This window comes from Pogoniulus pusillus, chromosome 11, assembly GCF_015220805.1.
Source record: "Pogoniulus pusillus isolate bPogPus1 chromosome 11, bPogPus1.pri, whole genome shotgun sequence".
NCBI classification, from domain to species: domain Eukaryota; kingdom Metazoa; phylum Chordata; class Aves; order Piciformes; family Lybiidae; genus Pogoniulus; species Pogoniulus pusillus.
Genome location: NC_087274.1, coordinates 9,129,541 through 9,152,462, shown reverse-complemented (window position 1 = coordinate 9,152,462; position 22,922 = coordinate 9,129,541). Strand labels below are relative to the sequence as shown.

The 22,922-nt window shown below is 50.9% G+C and overlaps 1 protein-coding gene across 4 annotated transcripts in view; it reads right to left on the bottom strand.

The window, feature by feature from the left end:
• SEPTIN9 (septin 9) overlaps positions 1 to 22,922 on the bottom strand; it is a 145,684-nt gene that overhangs the window by 60,223 nt on the left and 62,539 nt on the right. Inside the window, exon 1 of one of the 4 annotated variants that reach the window (XM_064150895.1) lies at positions 13,069 to 13,261. The exons of the other annotated variants lie outside the window; for them this stretch is intronic. Coding sequence (XP_064006965.1) covers positions 13,069 to 13,123 — 55 coding nt within the window. The 5' untranslated portion in view covers positions 13,124 to 13,261. Of the gene's footprint in view, positions 1 to 13,068; positions 13,262 to 22,922 lie in introns of those variants that run through there. 4 annotated transcript variants of the gene reach the window in all.

The window sequence follows — 22,922 nt, the reverse complement described above, 5'->3', positions numbered from 1 at the left end:
CCCGTGGCGGCCACCCCAGCTCTGCTCCACCAGCAGATCGCAGCTGCTGCCACCAGCCACCCTCTGGCCCCAGGCAGGGCTGGCAGCAGATGCCAGCTGTCTCTGTCCTGGGCAGCAGGGGCTGGGGACAGCGATGGCCCCATCCTGTGGCAGCGGCTCCAAGGGCTCCCAAGGAGACAGTGAGAAAAGTGAGACCCTTAGAGCTGAGAAGGCAGACAGAAGTTAGTGTTCAGGTACAGGCTTGGGGTTGCTTTCCCTATTTTGGGGGAATACCCAAAACTGCTAAATATGAACATCGAGTTGCAAAACCAGCCAGAACAGGAGCTACAGGGACCAGAAACGTCTCAGGATGCTCCACATTAGTGACCTGGGCAAAAGTGCCTCTGTGCTCAGGGACAGACACCCTGGGGCATGTTCCCTAGTCATGGTTCAGAATCTGGCACAGGAACTGCCATGAAGTAATGGGTACCTAGGATGGACTCCTGGGAGTAGATCCTTGCTGGTGAGGGCAGGGAGAGATGCATAAGGTCACTCATCCTCAATATTAACCTGAGGGGAAGGACAACACCTAACAGCTACCCAGGAAGGCCCCATGAAGGGCATTTAGTGACAAAATGGTCTGTCCTGCACCTCAAAAATACTTAGATGTTGGTAGAAGGAAGGAGGGAGGCAGTAAAGAAAAATAAAGACCTTTTCCCTCCCCTTTATCTGTTTCCTGAACCCTGCAGAGCCTTCTCAGCCATGTCACCACTGGCCTGCAGAGGTGAGATGATCTCTGTGGCAACCTCTGCCCTCTGGTCTATGCTTGGCACATCTCATGCACAGCAGGTCTGAGGCCAAATCTCAGTTCTCAGCAACTCCAGAACAATTAATCCCTAAAAAGTCCCATGTTTTAGAACCGTTCCCACATGTCCATAGCAATTAGGTCTCCGAAATCAAGCTGGAGGAGAGTTTTCTATCATTTTCCTTCTCCATCAAACCCTTAATCCAGAAAAGAACATTTTAGCTATTTTCCCCCAAAATTCCAAGTCTAAAACAATGCACCAGTCAAGCCCAGTCTGCATTCTGCAGGAAAACAAAGGGAGCGGAAGGCACAACCCGACAGGGAGCATTTTCCTGGCCTTGAGCAGAGCTGGGCAGGGAAAAGCAGTGCAGAACATGGCCTGGCCAAGCACTGTCAGCTCCTAGGTGGATGAGATCTCAGTTTTGACCACCTCACACCTTTAAAACCTGTTCTTTACTCCTCCAGTCAGTCAGATCAGTCTCCATTTATTCCCTTCCATAATGCAGCCTCCTGACAGATGTGTCTGGAGGAACAGTTTGGAAGTAAATGCTCCCATGGAACCCAATAGCAAAGGTGACTCTGCCAAGTATCATTCCTAAAGGGAATGCCACCTTCAGCAATGGTACAGCTGCAGCTCCTCTGCTCAGCATCACCTCTGTTCTGCTCCATGCACAGTGAAGAGAGAAAGGCTTCAGGAAGCAAAACAACTCTCATAAAAAGAGAAAAAAATAAAAATAGTCTGTCCTGCCCAGAGCCAAGTAAGGAAAGCAAACAGCCTCTGCCCCAGATGACTCTCCTCCTGGCTTCCTGCAGGGAAGCTGGTGCATTCCTTACAACAGGAGCCAAAGGCATGACAATGCCGTGGGACCCTGCCTCCCGCTCGAACCCTGCTGCTGGGGTCCTACACTGGCAGTCGCAGCTAATGCTGCAGGTCCCCACAGGGCTCCAAGTCTACATGGCCCTGACTCCCTGGGCCAAGGTGTCCCAGAATGGCACAGGATCCAGGATAGCCACACTGTAGGGTTGTCCCCACTGTGCTACTTCCCAGGGGATTTTCGGTGCTAGCAGTTCTTCCTCAGCCCCACCAGCAGCATCCAGTCTGCTGACCAGTGTCAGAGGCAGCTGCAGGGAACAGGCAGAGGTGCTGAGCAGCACCCTTCCTTCTCCTCCGGTGGTGTGTGTACACAGTGGGGTGTGAGCTCAAAACAACATATTACCATCAGCATTGCTTCCTTTCAAGCAGTTCCAAACCAATTCTGGCTGCTCTAGCTGAATCCACCACTGCTGAAAGCAGCATCTCCCCTCCCACAGCAGGGAAAGCTCCAGATACCCCAAAATGAGGGCTTTGGATGCTTCCTTTTAGATGTAGCCTCTGGCCTGGCCAGCCTCTGCCTACAGTCATGCCTGGGCTGAGAACCACTCACTGGGATGTCCCCTTGAGGCCCAGACCTTTGCAAACCTCTCAAGGTAGCAGCATTTTGTTCAGCGTCATACAAACATTGTCTCACTGTGCAGGGCCAGCTTTAAAAAGTACCAGCATTAGTGCTGGCAGAGGAAGGAGGCATGAGCTCTCCAAGATGGCTTGACCCAAACGTGGTCCCTACCAGACAGGCACTTTGGGGCAAGAAAAAAGTCTTCATCCTCAGCTCAAAGGTCCCAAAGCAAGCACAGGGTTTGAGAAGTAGCAAAATATTTATGTCTTTCTGTGCTGCAACTCTGGGGATGTCTGCACTGTGGCCTCCCAGTCACCCCACGGTCAGGCACCAGAGGTCACGCCACCAGTTAAAGCTGCTCTTTAGAGATCCTGCAAATGGGGAAGAGAGGCTAAGGGTCTGGTTCAAACCCCAGCAGCTCACACAACAGCCAAGACTTGTCCAGAGAAGTCACAAGCAAATGGTATGGATGAAGCCTCCTATGTGTATGCTCCTCTCCCAGAAGGCAAGTTCTTCCTTGGAGGTCCCAGCCAAGCCAAAGGTGCCCAGATGCCACAAAGGACTCTGGCTCCTGCCCAAGGACTCCACATGTCCTGGTGGGAAGAACTGCAGCTACCCAGCATGCCATCCACGGCAGCTCATCCTGCTCCACAGCCCGGCTCCAGGCTCCAGTGGGACCCAGCAGGGAGATCACTGACAGAACATCTGCTCATTCCTTCTTCCCTTCTTGAATAGAATACCCAAGTAACAGTCGAGGAGATGCTTTAAACAAGGAAACCTCTATGCACAGAGCGCAGGAGGAGACCAAAACAAACAGCAGCGGATGCTGGCTCCTCCAGGACCCACTTCACAACAGGAGCCTTGGGCTCTGCCATGGCCACAGCGCCCAACTGCTTCCCATTAAACATCCCCTGCCCCTCACGCAGTCTCTGTAACCCAGGGGTTACATTTGCTTGCTTGCTTAAGCGCAGAAAGCTTCTCCTGGCTTGTCTGACACGTAAGAGTCTTAGGGGAGCAGGGCAGGCAGGCGCCCCGTTCCTCCACACCACACAATGGTCCCGTTTGAGAGCACTGACTTTCTCTAAACTGCTACCAGATGGTCACCTCCTGTTCCTGGGGAAGAAGGAGGGGGAGGCTGCAGGTCTCATCTTTCAAGGAGCCTTTGGAAACCCAACACAGCATTACCCTTAAAGCTTCCCAGGCCTCTGTCACCAGGCAGCAGGATGCTCATAGCAGTTTTCTGGGCCAACTCTAGCACTAAGTATGTTCACCCATGTCACTGCAGGGCCACTTGGCTTTGGCTTATCTAAACCTACTGTCCATGACAGTGTTATTCGAACATCTGTTGCCATCTGTAACAGAGGTGGATGCATTTTAGAGGCTCAGTTTACAGGGACAAGTAGGATGTTCTTCATGTATAAGGTGTACTGAACCTAAACGTCATGCAGCAGAAAGGGGAGGGAGTTGCAAGCTCTGCTGCAGGGTCAGAGTGTGCTATCTTTTCTGCCAGGCACCAGCAACAGAACAAGGGGACACAGTCTCAAGTCGTGCTGGGCGAGGTCTAGGCTGGATGTGAGGAGGAAGTTGTTGGCAGAGAGAGTGATTGGCATTGGAATGGGCTGCCCAGGGAGGTGCTGGAGTCGCCGTCCCTGGAGGTGTTGAAGCAAAGCCTGGCTGAGGCACTTAGTGCCATGGTCTAATTGACTGGATAGGGCTGGGTGCTAGGTTGGCCTGGATGATCTTGGAGGTCTCTTCCAACCTGGTTGATTCTGTGATTCTATGATCTCTAGCCTATCCTCAACAGCAAGGTTGTCCCAACTGCACCAAGCCCCTCAGCAGGGTTAAAAACAGGGGACTGAGATGGGAAATTTACTGGCCATGCAGGCAGCAAATGATGCCACACACACTGGTGGGACTTTGAGACTGCACTAAGAGATCTAAAGAATTCAGATCCCCTCTTACACCTAGAGACATGAAAGCAGGAAACTCAAATCACCTTTCTCAAGGCTGCCAGTCACCCAGAGTGAGAGAGAAGAGAAGAGAAGGCAGCATTGCTGGATCCCTTCCCTGTGCTTGCACCAGGAAGTTTCTCATCTTACTTTCAGTAATAAACCAGCCCTGTTGCAATACAAACACATCTATGTGAACGTGCACACAACAACCTGCTGCTGCAGTATGAGTCTTGCACCACTCTGGGTCAGCTTATAAACAGCTTCTGCATAAATAAATCCTTCTTACTTTGCAAAGAGCATTCAAAAGAAGCAGCAATGGACTGCAGGGTCTGACACAAACTGTGCTGGCAACAAGCAAAGCCTGCCTGAACTCTACAAATGGTACCAAGTCATGGAGGAAAGTTGGGGCTAAATTCAAGTTCAGGGCTCTGACGTTAATCAAAGCTTTTCAAGCAGCACTTCACTCACATGCAGCAAGCCCAAGACTGGTGTAGCAAAACCTGTATTTACCAGAAATGAACATACAAAAGCAAAGTCAAGACTAAGAATAGAAAACCAACTAAAAACCATGCTCAGATTAGTTCAAAATCCCAGCTTTCCAGTCCCTATAATGCAGCTCTAGAGAGGTTTCAGCTTCGATTCTCCATTACACTTGGGTTTACGTAACCATTAACTCTCACCAAAATGCTTCCAGACCAGAGCAGTGTATTTTACATCCCTAATATTCATTTCATACTTGTACAGAAAATGACATCAAATAGAGGGTATCCAGCCCAGCAGATTGCATTACCTACTCTGCCACAGGCTCTCTGCAGCTTTTTTCTCTGGTCCGTGCTCCAGTTGCCCTCCATAATTGGAAAAGGGAGGAGAGAAATAAATCTCTGCACTTCCCAGGGGACTGCAGATTTGGGTTTTGGTTCACTAATATTTCTAAAACACCTTAAAATTATTACCCAAAATGCAAAAGTATGCTGCAGATAGTTTTGCAGACCCCAGACTGCCCTGAGCTTTGGTACTGGTACCACGATGGGTGCAGGAAGCCATAAGCATCCAGATGCCAATTCCATGACTCCCAACACCCATGCAGGGTACATGGAGAGTGACTTAGGTGGGTGACCAGCTTTGGTGGCAGGTGATTGAATCATTAGGTGATTAAGTCTCCACTTGAGAAGATGCTCTGATGGGTGGTGTTGCAATATTGCTGGTTAAAAAGTTGCAGAAAAGGGCACATCAGTAACAGTGGCTGAAGGAGGGGGCCCATTCAGGGTCCCAGTGCTTCCTGTTGATTGCTGGTGCCAGGGCAGCCAGCTCTGCCATCTGTTGGAGGGGGCACCCAACACTGCAATGCAAGTAGCTGTCCAAGTGTCCCGAAGGCTGGCAGAGAGCAGAATTCTCTCTTATTTTCCTTGGAAAACTAAGTATGGATTTAAAAAGAACATTTATCCTTTTCCAATTTCCCTATATTGGCATTTTCAGTCACAAGACGAAGACTGAAGTCCCAACCTCTGCCCTCACCACACATCTTCCTCTCAAACCAGTTCCACAGAAAAGCATCAGCTTGATGCTGTGTGCCCACATCCTCACCACTACCTCCTGCCATGACTCCCAGGACAAGCTGGAGAGAATCACAGAATCAACCAGGTTGGAAGAGACCTCCAAGATCATCCAGGCCAACCTAGCACCCAGCCCTGTCCACTCAACTAGACCATGGCACTAAGTGCCTCATCCAGGCTTTTCTTGAACACCTCCAGGGATGGCAACTCCACCACCTCCCTGGGCAAAAAAAAGAACACACAACACAAGCACCAAGAACAAGGGGCCATACAATTCTGTGATCCTTACCCAAACTGTCACCTCTGCTGCTAGGAGGATGGTGCCACAGCCAAGTATGGGCATGACACAGCAATCCACAGAAGGCTGCCTGATGTTGGCAGTGCCTAAATACAGGCAGCAGGTTCATACCCATCTCAGTTCACACTAACCTGACTGCCAGCAACAGGGCATCTGGCAGCACTGGGAGGATGCAAGGGGAGAGACCACCCTGACACCTATGATGTCTCACCTTTTGGCATGCAAACCAGCCAGGGGTCTTGGATGGAGCCTACAGCTGGGTCACCATTCCAAGGGTGTCCCTAGGAGACCCTAGTGCTGAGCTATGTCCAGCAACCTTCCAAAAGCAATCAGGGTAAAAGCCTGAGTCAGCTTGAGTCACAGCCATCAGCAGATAAGAGCTCTCATTAATCTGAGCACAGCTTTTCAGAACAAGTCGAGGGGAGCAATAAACCCCTTCGCTGCCCATGGACTACTCTTCCCCAGCACCCTTTGTGCAGTAGGGAAGGGAGCAAGCAGGGCTCTCCTGCACCAGCACAGCTGGGTGCAACCTGCTGATGCCTCCATGAGTAGCAGAGCAGGACAAGGACCGAATAATAGCCTACTGGTATGAAATGAGAGGTGACCAGGACACAGCCCTGGCCCTGCACTGAAGAGCATGCCAGCCCACTCCTGTCCCACAGACAGTTTCCCTGATGGACCCTCACCAAGCAGACACATCCCCAGCACAACTGGACTCAGACTCATTGACTCGTTTTATAGGCTTCAAACAAGCTTAGCTAGAATTTAGGGTCCCTTGATTTGGCTTATTGCTTCCATTTCTAAAGAGCAAGAAGGTGCCAGAGCTCACTGCAGTAGAAGGAGGGAGAGAGGTTGCAAAAGAGAAAGAGTCCAAGTAATGGTTCTACAGAAAGACACTGCTTAAATAACAAGGATCACAGTCAGAAACATGAGTATCTGGAGTGATTATGGGTTCTGAAGCCTCCATTATTGTCTTTGGATTTATGACAAGTCCTTGTCCAGTCTCTTGCGGCTGCTGTCTGGGTCCCGGCTCCTGGGAAAATAGGCTGAGCAGTTCCCTGCAAGAGGAGGCTGCAGAACAGAAACCAAACCAGCACCCCGACTGTGGCTGCAGGACACACAGAGGTGCCTGTACTCTCAGCAGCAAGTCTGCTGGTATGTATTGGCCAAGAGACACAGACATGACCATTCCAATTTACTAGGCATGATTCAACACGTTCTAGAGGTGCTTCCTACTCACACCATTACCATAAACCACCAAGAGACAAGGAGCTAAGAGCAAAGCATGAGAATGACCATATTTTGTCTTGGCCTTTTACGAAGGCAAAAATGCTACCAAGATCCCAGAGACTGATGAATCCTTGGGAGATGGATGGTGCACACGTTCCAAAACCCTGACTTACATTCAGGCACCAGCAGGTACACTTGCATAGCCAAACTATCTGCCCTGGCATAAAGACTCATCCTTTCTCTGTCCCTTCCCATGCAGCCACTTCTGAACAGTTTCTTCATGATTAGTGCAACACTGTGCTCCCTTTGCCCAGAATTGATCTCTAATGGACAGCAAGAGCTCACCCACGCCAGTCAACGCTGGAAACCCTTCCTGCTGACACAGAGCCAAGGACACTCTGCTCCATGCTGCAGTGGTTGCCCATCCCCAAGGACACACACAGAGCCCAGCCCTCTTTGCAGAAGATGACTACAAACAATGACCTCTGAATGATCCTACATCCTAACTGAGGCCCAGAGCCCAGATCTTATGGACGAAGAGATCCATCTCCTGATCTTTCCTTTCCCACTCCCTCACAACCTTTTTATTCCCAAGGAACTAAAGATATAAAGGGGAAAAACCCAATCCAGAATGGCAGGACTCCACTGCTGTAACCAGGCAGATGAAGTTTTCCCACTCTGCTCATGACAATACAGTTCTGCAGGGAGAAACACAACTTCTGCTGGGGCAAACACGACTCCTCTCTCCACAGAGACATCTTCCCCCAGCTCCTGCCTCTCTTACCACATGCTGATTGGCAGCAAACCCTTGTCCATCCCATCCTTTTGTCTCAGATTCAGAATCATAGAGAGGAAAAGAGAAAAAAGAAACATTCTGAAGCACCTGTGAAGGAGATCAGAGGCAATTTGCTGTCTTGGAGCAGCAATCTATGTCCACCAGCTGACTAGGGTCTAAGCTATGCTGGGCTGGTGATGAAAAGTACCAGAAGAGACTTAACCACAATTGTGGGGACAGCCCAGCAAATCCAACAGGATCTGCTTCAGTCCTAGGGCTGAGATGACCCAAGATAACATCTGAAAACCTTTCTACATTTCCTTTTCCAGGCACTGAACCTCCATGCACATGGATCAGTGAGTCACAGACCCAGACTCCCAGCCCACTCCCATGCATGTAAGTCCAGGTGAGCACTTAGCCTGCAAACCCTTAGGCAGGGCTTAAAGAAGACATTCTCAACTCAGATGAGATGCTTATATAAACATGGAGCACCTCCTTTCCCTGGGGCTCTTCACTGTCTTGCATTAAAGCCACATTGCCCACATAACATTGTGACCATCCCTCTGGCGTGATCCTGCTAATATTAGCAGCAGGGTTGAGTCCCAGCATCTGCAGCATGCAGGCAGCAGCTGCTCCCCATGGCAGCAGGCAGCAGACACCAAACTCAAGCAGCCTGGGAGATGCACCAAGGCCACATGTCCCAGAGACATCCTGGGTATTTGCTCAAGTAAATTTTAAGGATGAGCCCATGAGATCCATGCACATGCACATAGAAAAGCTCATTTCAAATATGCCTCCCTTCTGAAAACAACACAGCTGATGGATTTTTTTTTCTTTAATGACCCTTAAAATCAGGACATCAAATCATAGAGTGGTAGGGGTTGGAAGATATCCAACCGAAGACCATCAAGTCCAAACTCTGTCAAAGCAGAATCACCTAAAGCAGGTCACACAGGAATGCACACAAAACGGTCTTGAACTCCACAAGTAAGGACTTCCTTGAGACAAAATCTGTGGCTGTCATACTAGAGATACCCTGCACAGGACTGTAACAGAGGTACGTGTCTGCAAGGAAAGCCTTCAGTAGTGGGGAAGAAAACAGCAATAAAATAAGCAGAGGAGCTCTCCTGGCAGCACTGACATGTCCTGGCAGGGCTGAGGCGCCCTGCCTGCAGTACCCAGCTCCATGCAGCACACAACAGCTCCGGCTGCCGCACTGCTGAGGCTCACTTGCCAGTGAACACCTGCTACCCAAGGGAGCTGGCCTATGGGGAATGGATAAATCAGGGCTTAAGAAACATCAACAAAGGCTACCTCATGGTTTCTGCCAGAGGAAAGCTGCAAGCCTGTATGTCTCCCTCCAAGCTCTACCACACCACTCTGCCCCTCTATGCACTTATCTGGACATCACAGTGAACCTCACCACACCACCCTGCTGCTCCATGCACTTCCAGCCCCACTCAGCTTTCACCATCATTCACAGCTTGCACCCACTGTGACGTTTTGTGTTTCAACATTAGGAGGAAATGAAGCTGGTGTTGACTGACAGCACTGGCAAAGAGCACTCAGCATCACTGCTGCCAACTTGCCATCAGTGACTGCCAGCAAAAACGCACCTCAGTTACTGCTGGGTCTCTGCCCAGCAGCAGCCACATCCCACCAGGATAAGGAAGCTAGAACAGATCTCTTCTGTGTTATTACCAGGCATGATCATGAGTACAAAGTGATTTAAACCCTTAGCAGGTAGAAAAGTGCCATGTTGTGGAGTTTATAGACTCACAGAATGGCTGGGATTGGAAGGGATTATAAAGATCAGCCGGCCCCTGCCATGGGCAGAGACACCTTCCACTTGATCAGGCTGCTCAAAGCCCCATCCAACCTGGCCCTGAACACTGCCAGGGAGAGGATATCCACAACTCCTCTGGGCAACCCATGCCAGCGTCTCTCCACTCTCAGAGTAAAGAACTTAGTATTAATCTAAATCCAGCCTTTTTCAGTTTAAAACTGTTACCCCTGTTATCCTATCACTACACTCACTGATGGAAAGTCTGTCCCACTCTTTCCTGTAGGCCTCTTTAAGTACTGAAAGGCCACAAGGTCTCCCCAAAGCTTTCTCTCCTCCAGGCTGAAAAACCCCAACTCTCAGCCTGTCCTCATGGGAGAGGTGTTCCAGCCTTCAGATCACCTTCATGACCCTATTTCCAAGTGGAGTTATCTTTGGGTGTCATCATAACCAACCAAAGCTGCACGCATGAGCCCCCACACCTCTCGCTGCTACAGTCAGACACCCACATTCCCAGATCACCCAGCCTGAAAGGATCAGAATGGTTTGGGGTTTACACTACATTAACAGTCTGCACATGCCTCCCACCACCTGGGTTGATCTACTGCTACAGTTACTTTCCCTGCCACTCTGAGGCTCCAGGGAGCTGAATAACCCACACCCCCTATGAGACAGTGGTGTGCTTGGGAAGTCCTGCTGCAACCTCAGCTGAACCAGCCACACTTCCGAAAGCCTGCCAAAATCTATAAACCCAGGGGCAGAACTATTATGCTCTGTAAATCCTGGCAAACCACAGACCTAATAACACTCTCCCCCAGAAGAGACAGAGGATCTCTTGCCAGTCAATCAAACCAACAGGATTGATGCCCTCCCTGCAGGACCCACTGGCTTGGTGTGAGGTGAACACACCTACTGCTGCTTGGGTGCCACTGTCCTCACTGCATCACTGGGCACAAGAAGGCACTCTGCTGTGCTATCTTTCCCTTTCACATGTTGCTCTGATTTCCCAGCTAACCTGGAATTAAATATCTCATACTCCTTCCCACTCCCAAAGGGCCCTTGCACCCTCCTTGGGCTCGCAGAGCCTGCCAACTCCCATGCTGGCAACTCCCTGTCATCTACAACCTGGCAAGTACAAGATCCCTGTGGGTCCCACAACAGAGAGGGATGCTACAAGCAAGCAGGCAGGGATGCTACAAGGAAGCAGGCAGCGATAACAGGGGTGACTCGGGAAGGCAGACAAGAACAAAGAGGGCTCTGACTGCTGGGTGATCTGGTGTTTCTGCTCCCTGGTATTTTGGGCTGATCTTTCCTGCTTGGCCATGAGCTGCCTGGAGCTGAGATACCCACCCAGCAGACACCAACACTGCATCTCCTGCCCTACAGGCTAGAAATTAATTGCCTTGTTCTTGGGAAGCTGCTATGCTACCCAGAAAGCTAATTAAATAGTGAAACAGTAGCTCGAATCCCTGCTCAAAGGGAAGGCCAGAGCTCTTGGCTGCTGCTGCACAGAGCTTTCCCCTGCCTCTCCCTCTGCACAGGCAGGAACTATAAAGTGTTCCATGGGCTGACAAATCGCACTGCAGAGCGGCTCAGTGCCACCGAGGAGCACACAGAGCCCAAACAAGCAGCCCCGAGGCTCACAGCAGAGCCTTTATCATATCCAAGTAGGGAATTAGTCATTCTTCAGAGATTCAAATGCAATCAGGGCAGGCGAGAGTAAAGGCTGTAATTACATCAGCACCCGGAGCCCTGCGGTGGGGAAGCTCACGAGTTCCCAAAGGACACTTCCAAAGACGCAGCTGAACCCCGAGTGCCAAACCGATGGTGCATTTGGGTCGCTCTCTGTCTTCCAACACTTATTAGTCCCAATCTTCCTACGGGACATGAGTTCCCTCAATTTCCCACTTCGCCCTCCACTCCCAACTTTAGCCCATAAAAACCCAGGGGCTAGCAACAGAGGACATGAATGTGGCTAAACCACAAAGCAAGGGCTGCAGAGACCCCAGTTCTGCCACCCGTTTCCTGCCTGACCTGGAAGAGGAACTCTTGTGCTCTCTCAGCTTCCTCAGCTTCCCAGCAGGAAAAACACCACCAGCTCCTTCCCGAAGGCAAGGCTGGGTTCAGCAGGAGGCGGTGAAGTCCTCTCGGCCTATAGCTAGACGCGCACAGCCCCTGGATAAGCTTTTACCACAGCCCCCAGATCTCCACTATTTCTTGCTTGTTTTTTTTTTCTAGAAACCGCTGCACGAAGCTCAGTTTGGGTGGTTGCCAGGACGCGAGAGTGCGCAGGGACAGAGCTGCTCTGCCAAAACTCCGCTCGGTAAGATGAGCTCTCCTGAGCTGATCTCTCAACGTCTGCTTCAGACAAACCCCTCCACCCTTCTTCTGCCCATCTCGCACTCCCCTACGCGTCTGGCAGCCGCACACTTCTCCACTAACCTGCCCTCTTGCCTGAAAAAGGCAGCACACAGGGCAAGAGCTACAGATGCCCGAGGAGAAGGCATCCCCGTCCTAACATCAAAGGGACTGCAAGGAGGGGGACTGAAGGAGATCCTCCATCGGAGAGCAAAGCAAAGCCGTCGGGCTGCTGGAGCTCTGCCACGGGACAAATGCAAAGCTTTCCATGGTGGGCAGATCCCACTATGGGCATATATGAAACTTAGGCTCATCACCCACCGCCCCGCTACTCCAGGGCTGTTGTCGGCATCCAAAATCTGGGAGTCGACAGAAAGGAGCGGGGTTTCACGGACGTTTAATCACGTCAGGCTGAGTTTTCAGCTCAAAGTATCCATAAACCAATTCGGAAAGGCAGGAAAGGAAAAACATCCCGTAGGACCCTGCTTTAGCAGATAACACCCGCCGCAACGCTGCTCCGAACAAAAGCCACGGCACCGATACCCCTGGCCCCGGAGCTGCGCTGGCTGCCAGGGGCTGGCCCCTGCCGCCCTAGGGCCCCCGTTCCTTACAACCCACTCGAGGAGGGAGCCTCAGTGAGGCCCCAGGAGAAGCTGGATCCACCTCCCGGGCACCACCGGAGAGAGGCAGGGAGCAGCCGGGAGCCCGGGGAGGGGTTGCTCTACGCCGCTCCGCTACAGCCCCCAGCCAAGCGCGGTGCCCACGAGAGGCGCGGGTGGCTCCGCGCTGCCGGCAACAACTTCTCCCCGCTTCTGCCCCTGTTCAGCCCGAACAGCAGCGGCACCCACCCACACTCTCGGGGTTCAACACACACCCCGTCCCGCAATCCCAGAGCCACCCACCTTCGAAGTCGGAGATGATGCCCTCCAGGTGAGCGTTGACGGCCGGGTCGGCCATGGCGGGGCGCGGGGCGCTGTCCCCCGGCTCTGCGGGCCGCGGCCGTGCGGGTTCGAGCAGGAGCAGCAGCAGCCGCCGCCGCCTGCGGCCGAATGAATGGCGGAGGGTGAACGGCTGCGGCCGCCCCCCGCTCCGACGGGCAGCCTGCCATGCCGCCCGGCCCGGCCCAGCCCGACCCGGCTCGGCCCGGCCCCCTCGCCGCGCACTGGCTGCTCCCCACGCCCGTCACATGCCGCCCCGGCCCCTCGGTCGAGCGGCGGGCGGGGACCCCCTATCCCTCCCCGGGTGGGTTGGTGAGTGGAAGGGGCACCCGCGGGGGAGCAGGGCGCTGATACCCCCACTGCCCCCCCCGCAAACAGCATCTCGCGGGGCGGAGCTGCTGCCACATCCCCCCGGCCCGGGGAAGAGCTCAAAACAGGGGCTGGACCCCGATGTCTGCTCCCGGTCAGCCCCAGCCAAGCCCGCGGTAAGAGGGTGATGACCATCCTGTGGGTGCCCACGAGATGGGTGGCACCGTTACACCACTGACATTGTCGAGCACCGGTAACCCATCCACTTGCCAGTGTGCCCTTGTTTGGAAACACTTCTGCTTTTCTCATTTCTCCAAAGCCAAATGGAGCACTAGTGGAGCTGGCCCAGCACTTTTAAATCCAAGCCAGCTCGGGAAAACCACCACCACAACAGCAGAAGCAGCTGTAAAACCTGCCTCAAAGCCAAGCACGCAGCTGGGCACATCTGGGCTGAACCCCATGCTGCCACAGTTCATTCCTCATCAGACAGTACCAGCAAGGCCAGTGCCAGCTCTGGACATCAACACTAGCCCCATCCATGGCCCTGCTGCCCCCCTGCCACTACTCACACCCTCTCCTTTTATGCATCTCTGCTCCTTATCTGATGCTTCTCCTTTTCCGTGTTGATTCAGATCCTGCCCTCCTGACCCCTTTTTTTATCCTCCCCGCCCTGTGTTTTAGTAGCATCATTTAAAAGTGATGATACCCACTAAAACGTGTCCAGGCACATCAACAGGAAAAGGAGAATTACTGGGCTGGGTTTTTGTCCACTTGGGAAGAACCATAAAGCAAAAATTATGCAGAAGAGCAGCACTGTTACTGCCTGGTGCTGCAGAAAGTACATGCTTCATCACTTCTGTCACACGTAATTGAACACTTCCAAAGTCTGCAGACACCACAGACTGCCCAAGAGTGTGTGAACCAGAAGATGAAACCAACAGCACCAAGTGATATTTGTTACTAGCTTGAGGTTTTAATCCAAGGAAAGGCATTACTTTAAAACATGAGAACTACTTAAATAGTCTTGAGAACACCCCTTTAAAATGGAAGTATGGCATTTTGAGGTATGCAGTGGTTTTCCTTCACTTCTGCAGAGAGTAGTGCTCATCTCTTTCATTTCTTGTGCTGCCAGTGACATCAGAAACCAACACACCACAACAGAGCAGAGGAAGAGGCTTCACATCACTCTGCTACAGCAGCATGTACATGGCAATGCCTCCCTATGCCACACACCATCTGTAAAGCCACCACTGCCCGTCTCCCTGGCCACCCCACTCCTCAACACCGTTACCTCTTCCTTGGAGGAGAGCAGGAGTGCACACAGACCCACAGCTCAGTGCCCAGTATTGTATCCCTGCCGTCCCCACATCCACACGTGCTTTGCAGGGCGCAGTGCCACACTGCACAGAGGCACATACTGACTGACCTGCACTGCTGGCACCCATTTTCCAAATAAAGTGACTTTATTTCTCAAGTCTACTCAAGTGGTCACAGGCAGATCACATCTACAATCTACTCCAAGTAGGTAAAAACACAGATGTCATAAATTGCATCAGGAATGGTGTGGTCAGCAGGAGCAGGGAGGTCATTCTGCCCCTGTACTCTGCACTGGTTAGACCACACCTTGAGTACTGTGTTCAGTTCTGGGCCCCCCAGTTTAGGAGGGACATTGAGATGCTTGAGCATGTCCAGAGAAGGGCAACGAGACTGGAGAGAGGCCTTGAGCACAGCCCTACGAGGAGAGGCTGAGGGAGCTGGGATTGGTTAGCCTGGAGAAGAGGAGGCTCAGGGGTGACCTTATTGCTGTCTACAACTACCTGAAGGGTGGTTGTGGCCAGGAGGAGGTTGCTCTCTTCTCTCAGGTGGCCAGCACCAGAACGAGAGGACACAGCCTCAGGCTGCGCCAGGGGAGATTTAGGTTGGAGGTGAGGAGAAAGTTCTTCACTGAGAGAGTCATTGGACACTGGAATGGGCTGCCCGGGGAGGTGGTGGAGTCGCCGTCCCTGGAGCTGTTCAAGGCAGGATTGGACGTGGCACTTGGTGCCATGGTCTAGCCTTGAGCTCTGTGGTAAAGGGTTGGACTTGATGATCTGTGAGGTCTCTTCCAACCCTGATGATACTGTGATGCTGTGAAATTAACCTTAGTTATTGAGGAAAAAAGAGGTAGTTGGTTAAAAACTGCAGCCGACTCTTGCTGGAAGAGCAGAGCCTAGATCAGCCTTTTGTGAAGGCTGTTAAGCATCAGAACTGCCTGGTACATTCTCCACTCAAGGCTGCAGAATGGGTTTGAAGAGGGGAAAAAAATGAACCAGATGAGCCAAACCAAAAATCTGTATCACAAAAAAACCTTTAAGTGACAGAGTCAGTGTGAAGAAGAACTGAGCATGCTTTTTGTATTCAGTCTCCCCTCTTGCACACCCCCTAAGATTTAGAGTCAGTCCCACTGCTTAGAGTTTGTTGGCACTCCCTGAACTAAGTCACATGAGGATCATTGAGGCACTGTGTTGGGGACTCTGCTTTTGAGGTCAACCAGAGGCAAGAAGAAGTTAACCACTAGGAAAAAAAACCTGTTTGCTGGGCTGTGAATAGTGAGTGTCATGAGCCAGGCTGGTGAAGAAGCTCGAAGCATTTTAGCAGAAGAGTTTGAGGCAGTTTGATTCAGTTCCAGTTCCTTGGCTCACTCTGCATTTCCTAAGAAAGATGATGTTATCATCCTGGATCTAATAAAGGTTTAGCAAATCAACAGGCCTAGAGGAGAGCCCCAAGAAGTGTGAAATAAAATATCCGGGCTATAAGTGGGACTTCATTTTCATTAAAACCAGGTGGCTAATGTTGCACCCATGTGCACCTAAGGCACTGAGAAGGGCAGAGGAAGACAGCAAACTACATCTACTAAAGAGTAGCAAGAATATCCAGGATCCTACTAGTAAATATTTAAAGCAGAAAGGTATGTAAAGAACTCTCTCCACAGCACATAACCCCCGTGCCTGCTAGCAGAGGAGGAGCAAGCTTTCCTCCAGAGATACAAGCCCATCCTTCTCTCTCCTGGAGACTTCCCTGCACCTTTAGCTGATGTAGCCAAGGTCAAACACATAGCTTTACAAGGGTGTAAGACCAAAAAGTCCTTCACTTGTCCAGTCTGCATGGAACAACTGTTTCACTTCGTTTTCTACCTGCATCCTGAACCCTAAAGCTTGTGTTTACCTAAACACTCAAGAAAGGCAGCAACCCTGGGAAACTGAGCACCCATCCCACTGAGATGGAGAATCCACCTGGAATTGTTTCTGGGGTGCCCTCTCAGCATAGCACAAGCAGTGTTGTACTATTCATCCAAATGCAGTTCTGGCACAGGCCTTGCTTTGCCCTTGTCTGGTAGATCAAGGAGATTAAGGACCCTGAGCCTGACAAAAGATCTCCCACACTGATCATAACAACTACATTCCCTTTGATGAACTAATCTGGTTCTGCTCCTTCTGTCCTTCATGTCAAGTATTTTCTTCAGACCCTTAGTCACTTACCTGGCTCTCCTGCTCCTTTCTCCCAACAATTCACATGTGTTTGTGTTTACTTTAATAGAAAGAAGTCTCTTTTCAAAAGAAAGAGAGCAGATTTCACCTCTTCTGCTGCTTGCTGCTCCCCTTGCTTACACAGCCAAGAGTCTCACTGTTTTTACTGTATCAGAGAACTCACCTTGAGCTTGTGGTCAGTGAGACCTTTAAGATACTTCACACAACAACTGCTGCCTGAGACAAAAGCCCTGTTCTGCAAACTTCTGGCTGCAGTAGGGGTTTAAGTCAGTGCCTTTCCCTGACACAATACAAGTAGTTCTTGTTTGCTTACTAACCCAGGCCACCAAGTGCACTGACTGCCCAGCCCTTTTTTCTTCATAATCACTCTGCACTTCAGATGAGCAACAGACTTCCTGCAAAGTTGTTTTGTTGGCCTAGAAGTGATTTCCTGCCCTTGAACAGACAGTCTGGAAAATCTGCTGATCTCTTAGTTGTAGATATCAAGCTAAAACTAGCTTGATGCTGTGACAGCTGACAGACACAAGAAACCCTTATCCCTGCCTTCCAGGTAGTACCTCCAGGGCTTCTCTAGATCACAGCCTGACCTCCTTCAGAAGAAGCCAGTGCTGGTCTCTGCCTCTGTCCTGACAAAGGTGTGGAGCAGATATAGAAAGTCACTTCCACAAGAAAAAAACCCAAGGAGATGGTAGGTATCAGTGTCAGAAGATCCCTTATCAAGACAGGCTAAGGCAGAAAAGGGACTTTCCTATCTATAAGCATTTTAAACAGCACTGTACAGCTTCCCTGCAAGCTGCTAAGAATGCAGTTGTTCAGGCAGACTTTCTTCCTCCCACAAGTCAAGGTTTTTCTGAACCCATGCAGCTCTTATCAGGCTCATGATCTGCTGCAGTCATGAGCGTCAGATTTGGTTGGAGGAGGTGGCATGAGTCAGTGCTGCTACCCGAATCTTACAAAAGCAGGTAATTCACCCACAGCATCTTCCCTTCCCTTACCTTATTTTAATTAGAATAAAACCCCATCCAATCAACCAGAAAAAAACCTCTTTGGTGATTCTGACCCCTTCTATAAAATGCTTCTGAGACTCACTAACCAAAAGTATTATATAAGAGCAGTAAAATACTATTATTAACCAAGGAATGTTTCTATTGAGGGTCCTGCTGCTGATCACACATGAAACATCCTTCTCAGCCGTTCTAGGTTGTAGCATGTAGATGGAGGCTCCTGCATCGTGCAATGCCAACTCCTAGGATCTGCAGTGGTCACAGGATCACAGGATGTCAGGGGTTGGAAGGTACCCAAAGAGATCATTGAGTCCAACCCCCCTGTCCGAGCAGGACTACAGCTCAGGTCACAGAGGAACACCTCCAGACAGAGCAGAGAAGGAGACTCCACAACCTCTCTGGGGAGCCTGTTCCAGTGCTCTGTAATCCTTGCAGGACAGAAATTTCCCCTTGTGTTGAGGTGGAACCTCCTGTGATGAAGTTTGCACCCATTGCTTCTTGTCCTGTCCCAGGGAGCAAGTGAGCAGAGCCTCTTCTCCCCCTCCTGACCCCCAGCCCTCAGATACTTATAAACATTTATTAGATCCCCTCTCAGTCTTCTCCAGACTAAACGGTCCCAGGTCCCTCAACCTTTCCTCATAAGGTAGTGCTCCAGTCCCCTAATAATCCTCACAACCCTCTATTGGACCCTCTCCACCAGATCCCTGTCCCTCTTAAACTGGGGAGTCCAAAACTGAAGGCAGTACTCAAGATGGGGTCTTACCAGGGCAGAGTAGAGGGGAAGGAGAATCTCCTTTGATCTGCTGGACACACTCTTCCTAATACACCCCAGAATGCCATTGGCCCTCTTGGCCACAAAGGCACATTGCTGTCCCATGGATATTATCCACCAGCACTCCCAGGTCTCTCTCCACAGGGCTGCTCTCCAGCAGATCACCTCCCATCCTGTACTGGTGCAGTTTATTATTCTTCCCCATTTGTCCTTGCTGAACCTCATTTGGTACCTCTTTGACCAGCTCTCTGTCTGTCCAAATCTCACTGGATGGCCCCACAGCCTTTAGCTGTATCAGCCAAGCATCCCAGTTTTGTGGCATAAGCAAACTTACTGAGCAGACTCTGTCCCCTCATCAATATCACGAAGATGAAGATGTTGAACAGCACTGGACCCAGCACTGATACCTGAAGGTCTCTACTAGTTACAGCTCTCCATCTGGACCTGGCACCACTGATCACCACTCTTTGAACTCTATCTTGTAACCAGCTCATAACCCACCTCACTGTCTGCTCTTCCATCTCACAGGTTCTGAGCTTGCTCACTAGGATGTCACAGGAGACGGTGTTAAAGGCCTTGCTAAGGTCAAGGTAGACTACATCCACTGGTCTCTCTGAACACACTCCTTCAGTGCTGGTGGTCCAGAACCCACAGGGCATCTCTACAAGCCAAGGCATGAGGCAGCACTGGCTGCACCACCCCCTTGGCTGTTGTTGGACAGGCAGCACCAGCGCAGGGTAACAGTCAAAACCAGATGTACAGCAATCCAGACAGGGCAGATTTTGAAGGTGAAGGCATGATGAGTCACATCTTTCTAAACTGAAAAGGCTGTTGCAACTACCTTCCCTTTCCACTCCTCTGTTCCCTGCACCTCCTCAGGTCTTGAACTTCTGCTCAAAACCCATTTCTGCTTCTGAATCCACTAGGAAGAGTTGCAATGATCTCCAAATGCAGGTGGGGACACAGAGGCATGTAACAGCCATCACTCAGACATGGGGAGCTGGCACGTAATAAGACCAGAGTTAGCTGTGGCAGTGAGCAGTGCCAAATCCAGCTCCTTGGGAATTGCCAGTGTTACTGGCTGGGGGGGGGGGGAGAATCTGGAAGGAAAGCCTGAGATGTGGTTCCCACCACCTCCGCCCATGCTTTCATGCAGATGACAGCATGGATCCAGCCCTGCCCATTACGCAGGAACTGTCACGAAGAAAGGTTCTTTCCCAAGACTTCAGGCTCTTCCTGCTTCCAGAGCAGTAGGAAATACAGCAAGGACAGCCACACCACAGTGCTATTCACACTTCCCTTCCTTGGCAAGGAAACCAACATCATGGGAAAAGTTTAACTAATTTAAACCAAGGGTTGCTGATTGGAGATTGCTGGATGATTGACTGATCCTCCTGAAGGAAACACAGCCGGGTCTCAGCCCTTAGCGCCATGGAGCTTCACAGCTCCTGTTACAGAGCCAGGCTACTGCACAGAAAGGGTCAGATAACTTGGAAGATAACAGAGGTTAAAATCTGGAAGAACAATGGAGCCTCAATAACTAGAGAGCTTTTAATAAAAGTTTTGCTCATGAAAAGTGCATCAGCACAAAGGACCTCACTGCTCTGGTGGCCCCCAATGTGAGCACAAGTCACAAGGCTCTGTAGTTTTAAGGAAATGCACTCCTGGAATGTAATACGTGAGACACTTTCAGCAGCAATGCAGAAATTACTAGGACTCCATCTTGAGTCATCCTGGCTGCCCAGCATCAGTACAAGCAAGCAGAAATGAAGGTGAAAAGGGGATGGGACTGCATAAAGCATCACATGCGGAAGCACCACAGAGGAGAGCTGCTGCAGGCAAAGATCACCGTTGCCAAGGGAACAAAAAAAAAGCCCAAATTCGAACATGGTTATGGTATAACCCAGTCAGTAAGAGCTGGAAATGAGAAGATTTTAACAGCTAGTGATGGGAAGTCTAAAGGGACTGCTGTGAAATCAAGATAGCAAAAAGCCAAAGAGGTTTCAAGGTGAGGCACAGCTGCTCATAGGAAATACAGTGTGACGCAAGGAAGATGGTCCCCAAGCCTACAGCTTCTCAGGTATTCACTGCACAGCCTGGGCAAACAGCAGACCTGGTGTTCTGGGACAACGCTGGAGCTGAGACACCCCATCAGAACTGGGCAGGACAGAGGCAAAAATCACAGACACAAGATCTGTGCAGCCTTTTCTCCCCATCTCCAGCAAAGAGATAGCTGTGAAGAAGATGAAGACTTAACTTGATCTCAGGTATAACTCTGAGTCAGCATGCAGAGTCAGTACTGGCTTGTTCCTGAAGAGACAAGGGAATGCCTCTCATGTGGTTGCACTGAGCAGGGCCAGGGGAGGACCAGCATCCACCCATTCTCCCTGCTAATCTGAGAACAGAGCTGAGTCCTTTCTGTGCCTCATGTGTGCAAATTCTTGATGGTCTCCAGCACCTCCTCTGCCTCCATGGGGATGGATCAAGTCACTCCGAATTTAAACCAGTACTAAGGTGGGTTTCAAACCAGGCACTTGGTCCCATTGCCTGTCAGTGGGAAGGATGCTGCAGGTGAGCACCCTCCATGCTTGGATCCACCAGCAGATAGCTGGGTTGGGAGGTCACAGCTCTGCCTCCCACCAGCATCCTCCAGTGCACTCTGAGCCTCATCAGCCTAATAATTTTGCCCATTTACCTGGTGATCTGTGTGCACAGGACAAGTTTACTGTGGGCCCCACTGACTTCATGCCAGTGCTGGAGCCCAGCTTGAAGCATTTCACGCTGAGCAGGCGATTCCGGCGATTGTGCATGTGGGGAGCCTGGAAAGGAAAACATTGTCCCCAGCCTGGGCCAGGCACACCATCCCAGCCCCAGCCAAGCACACAGCCAGCTGCCCGAGTGCTCCCAGTGGGGCTGTGGGGATCCCCACTGCATTAGTGGTGTGGGCTGGCAGCCCCTGTGCTTGGGAAGGGAAGCTGAACTCCCTGGTGTTGATTAAACGGTGGGGGATGCTTGCAGGGGAAGGAAATGGAAAGAGGATCAGGATCTGCATCTGCCTGAACCTCACGCAGTTAAAACAAACTCAGTCTCATGCCCTTGTCCTTCTCATTTATTTTCAGGTCAGACTTTCCTAAGAAACTGGGAGGTGCAGTTTAGGATCTGACCAGAAAACTGACTTAATTACTTTAATTATTAAAAAAAACCAACTTTTAATTACTGTATTTTAATATTAAGACCATATAGGCAAAAAAAAACCAACCCAAAACCAAAACCAGCACTGCATGACAGCACAGATGTTTTAATAGAGAGGCTTCAGAACCCTTGCTCATCCTCTAATGAGTTTAACACACACACGGCACAGCATGTTTCCATTGCAGAGCCTTCCCATGCAGCTGAGGGTCCATCTGACTCCAGAAGAAGCTGCAGTGCCTGCAGCTCAAGGTAGGGAAGAAAAACCACTCCTCACCCACCCCCCCTCCATTCCCACCATATGCACACTTATGCTAGCTGCATGGAGAAAAAGGCAAGGCAAGGGTCAGCCAGAACATCGAACCCCTCACAAGGAGGCTATTTCCATTACTGCAAACTTCCCAGCAGTCCCTAATTAGGGAGAATTTGCAGGAATACAGAAACTGGCAGTCTGTGTGCATGCACTCCACTTCCAGATGTGCATGTCTCATTTTCACGTGGTGTCCAAGGCAGGGCTGGAAACTCCATCCCTGCACAACAAGGGGAGGCAGCAGGCACAGCCTGAGCTCCCCATGCTGAGCTCGCCTCCCCAGAAGAGTCATGGGTCCAGATTCCACTCCATCCCAGCTCCCCATGGGCATCCCAGGTGCTTTGGGCACTGTCCCTCACACTTCTGGTGCTCACCATCCATATTCTATCACATGGGGCCACTGGACCCCCATGGGACCTTCCTGTCCCCACTGCAGAGCAGGGTGTGAGCTGGGAAAGCAGCTTTTTACAGCCACCACCTCTATTGCTCTCAGCTGACTGCTGTCGACCTTTTCAACCCAAAACTTTCCAGTCATAAATATACCAGCTTATGGCAGGAAACTTGCTTTTCTTATACTTCTTCCCTGCTTCTCCAAAAGCCACTTCCAGCAGCTTGAGCTCCCTGCACCAGTCCCCAGTTGTTACTCTCTGCTCCTCCAAGATATTTCAGGCATGCAACAAAATCTACTGTAGCACGAAGACCCTAAA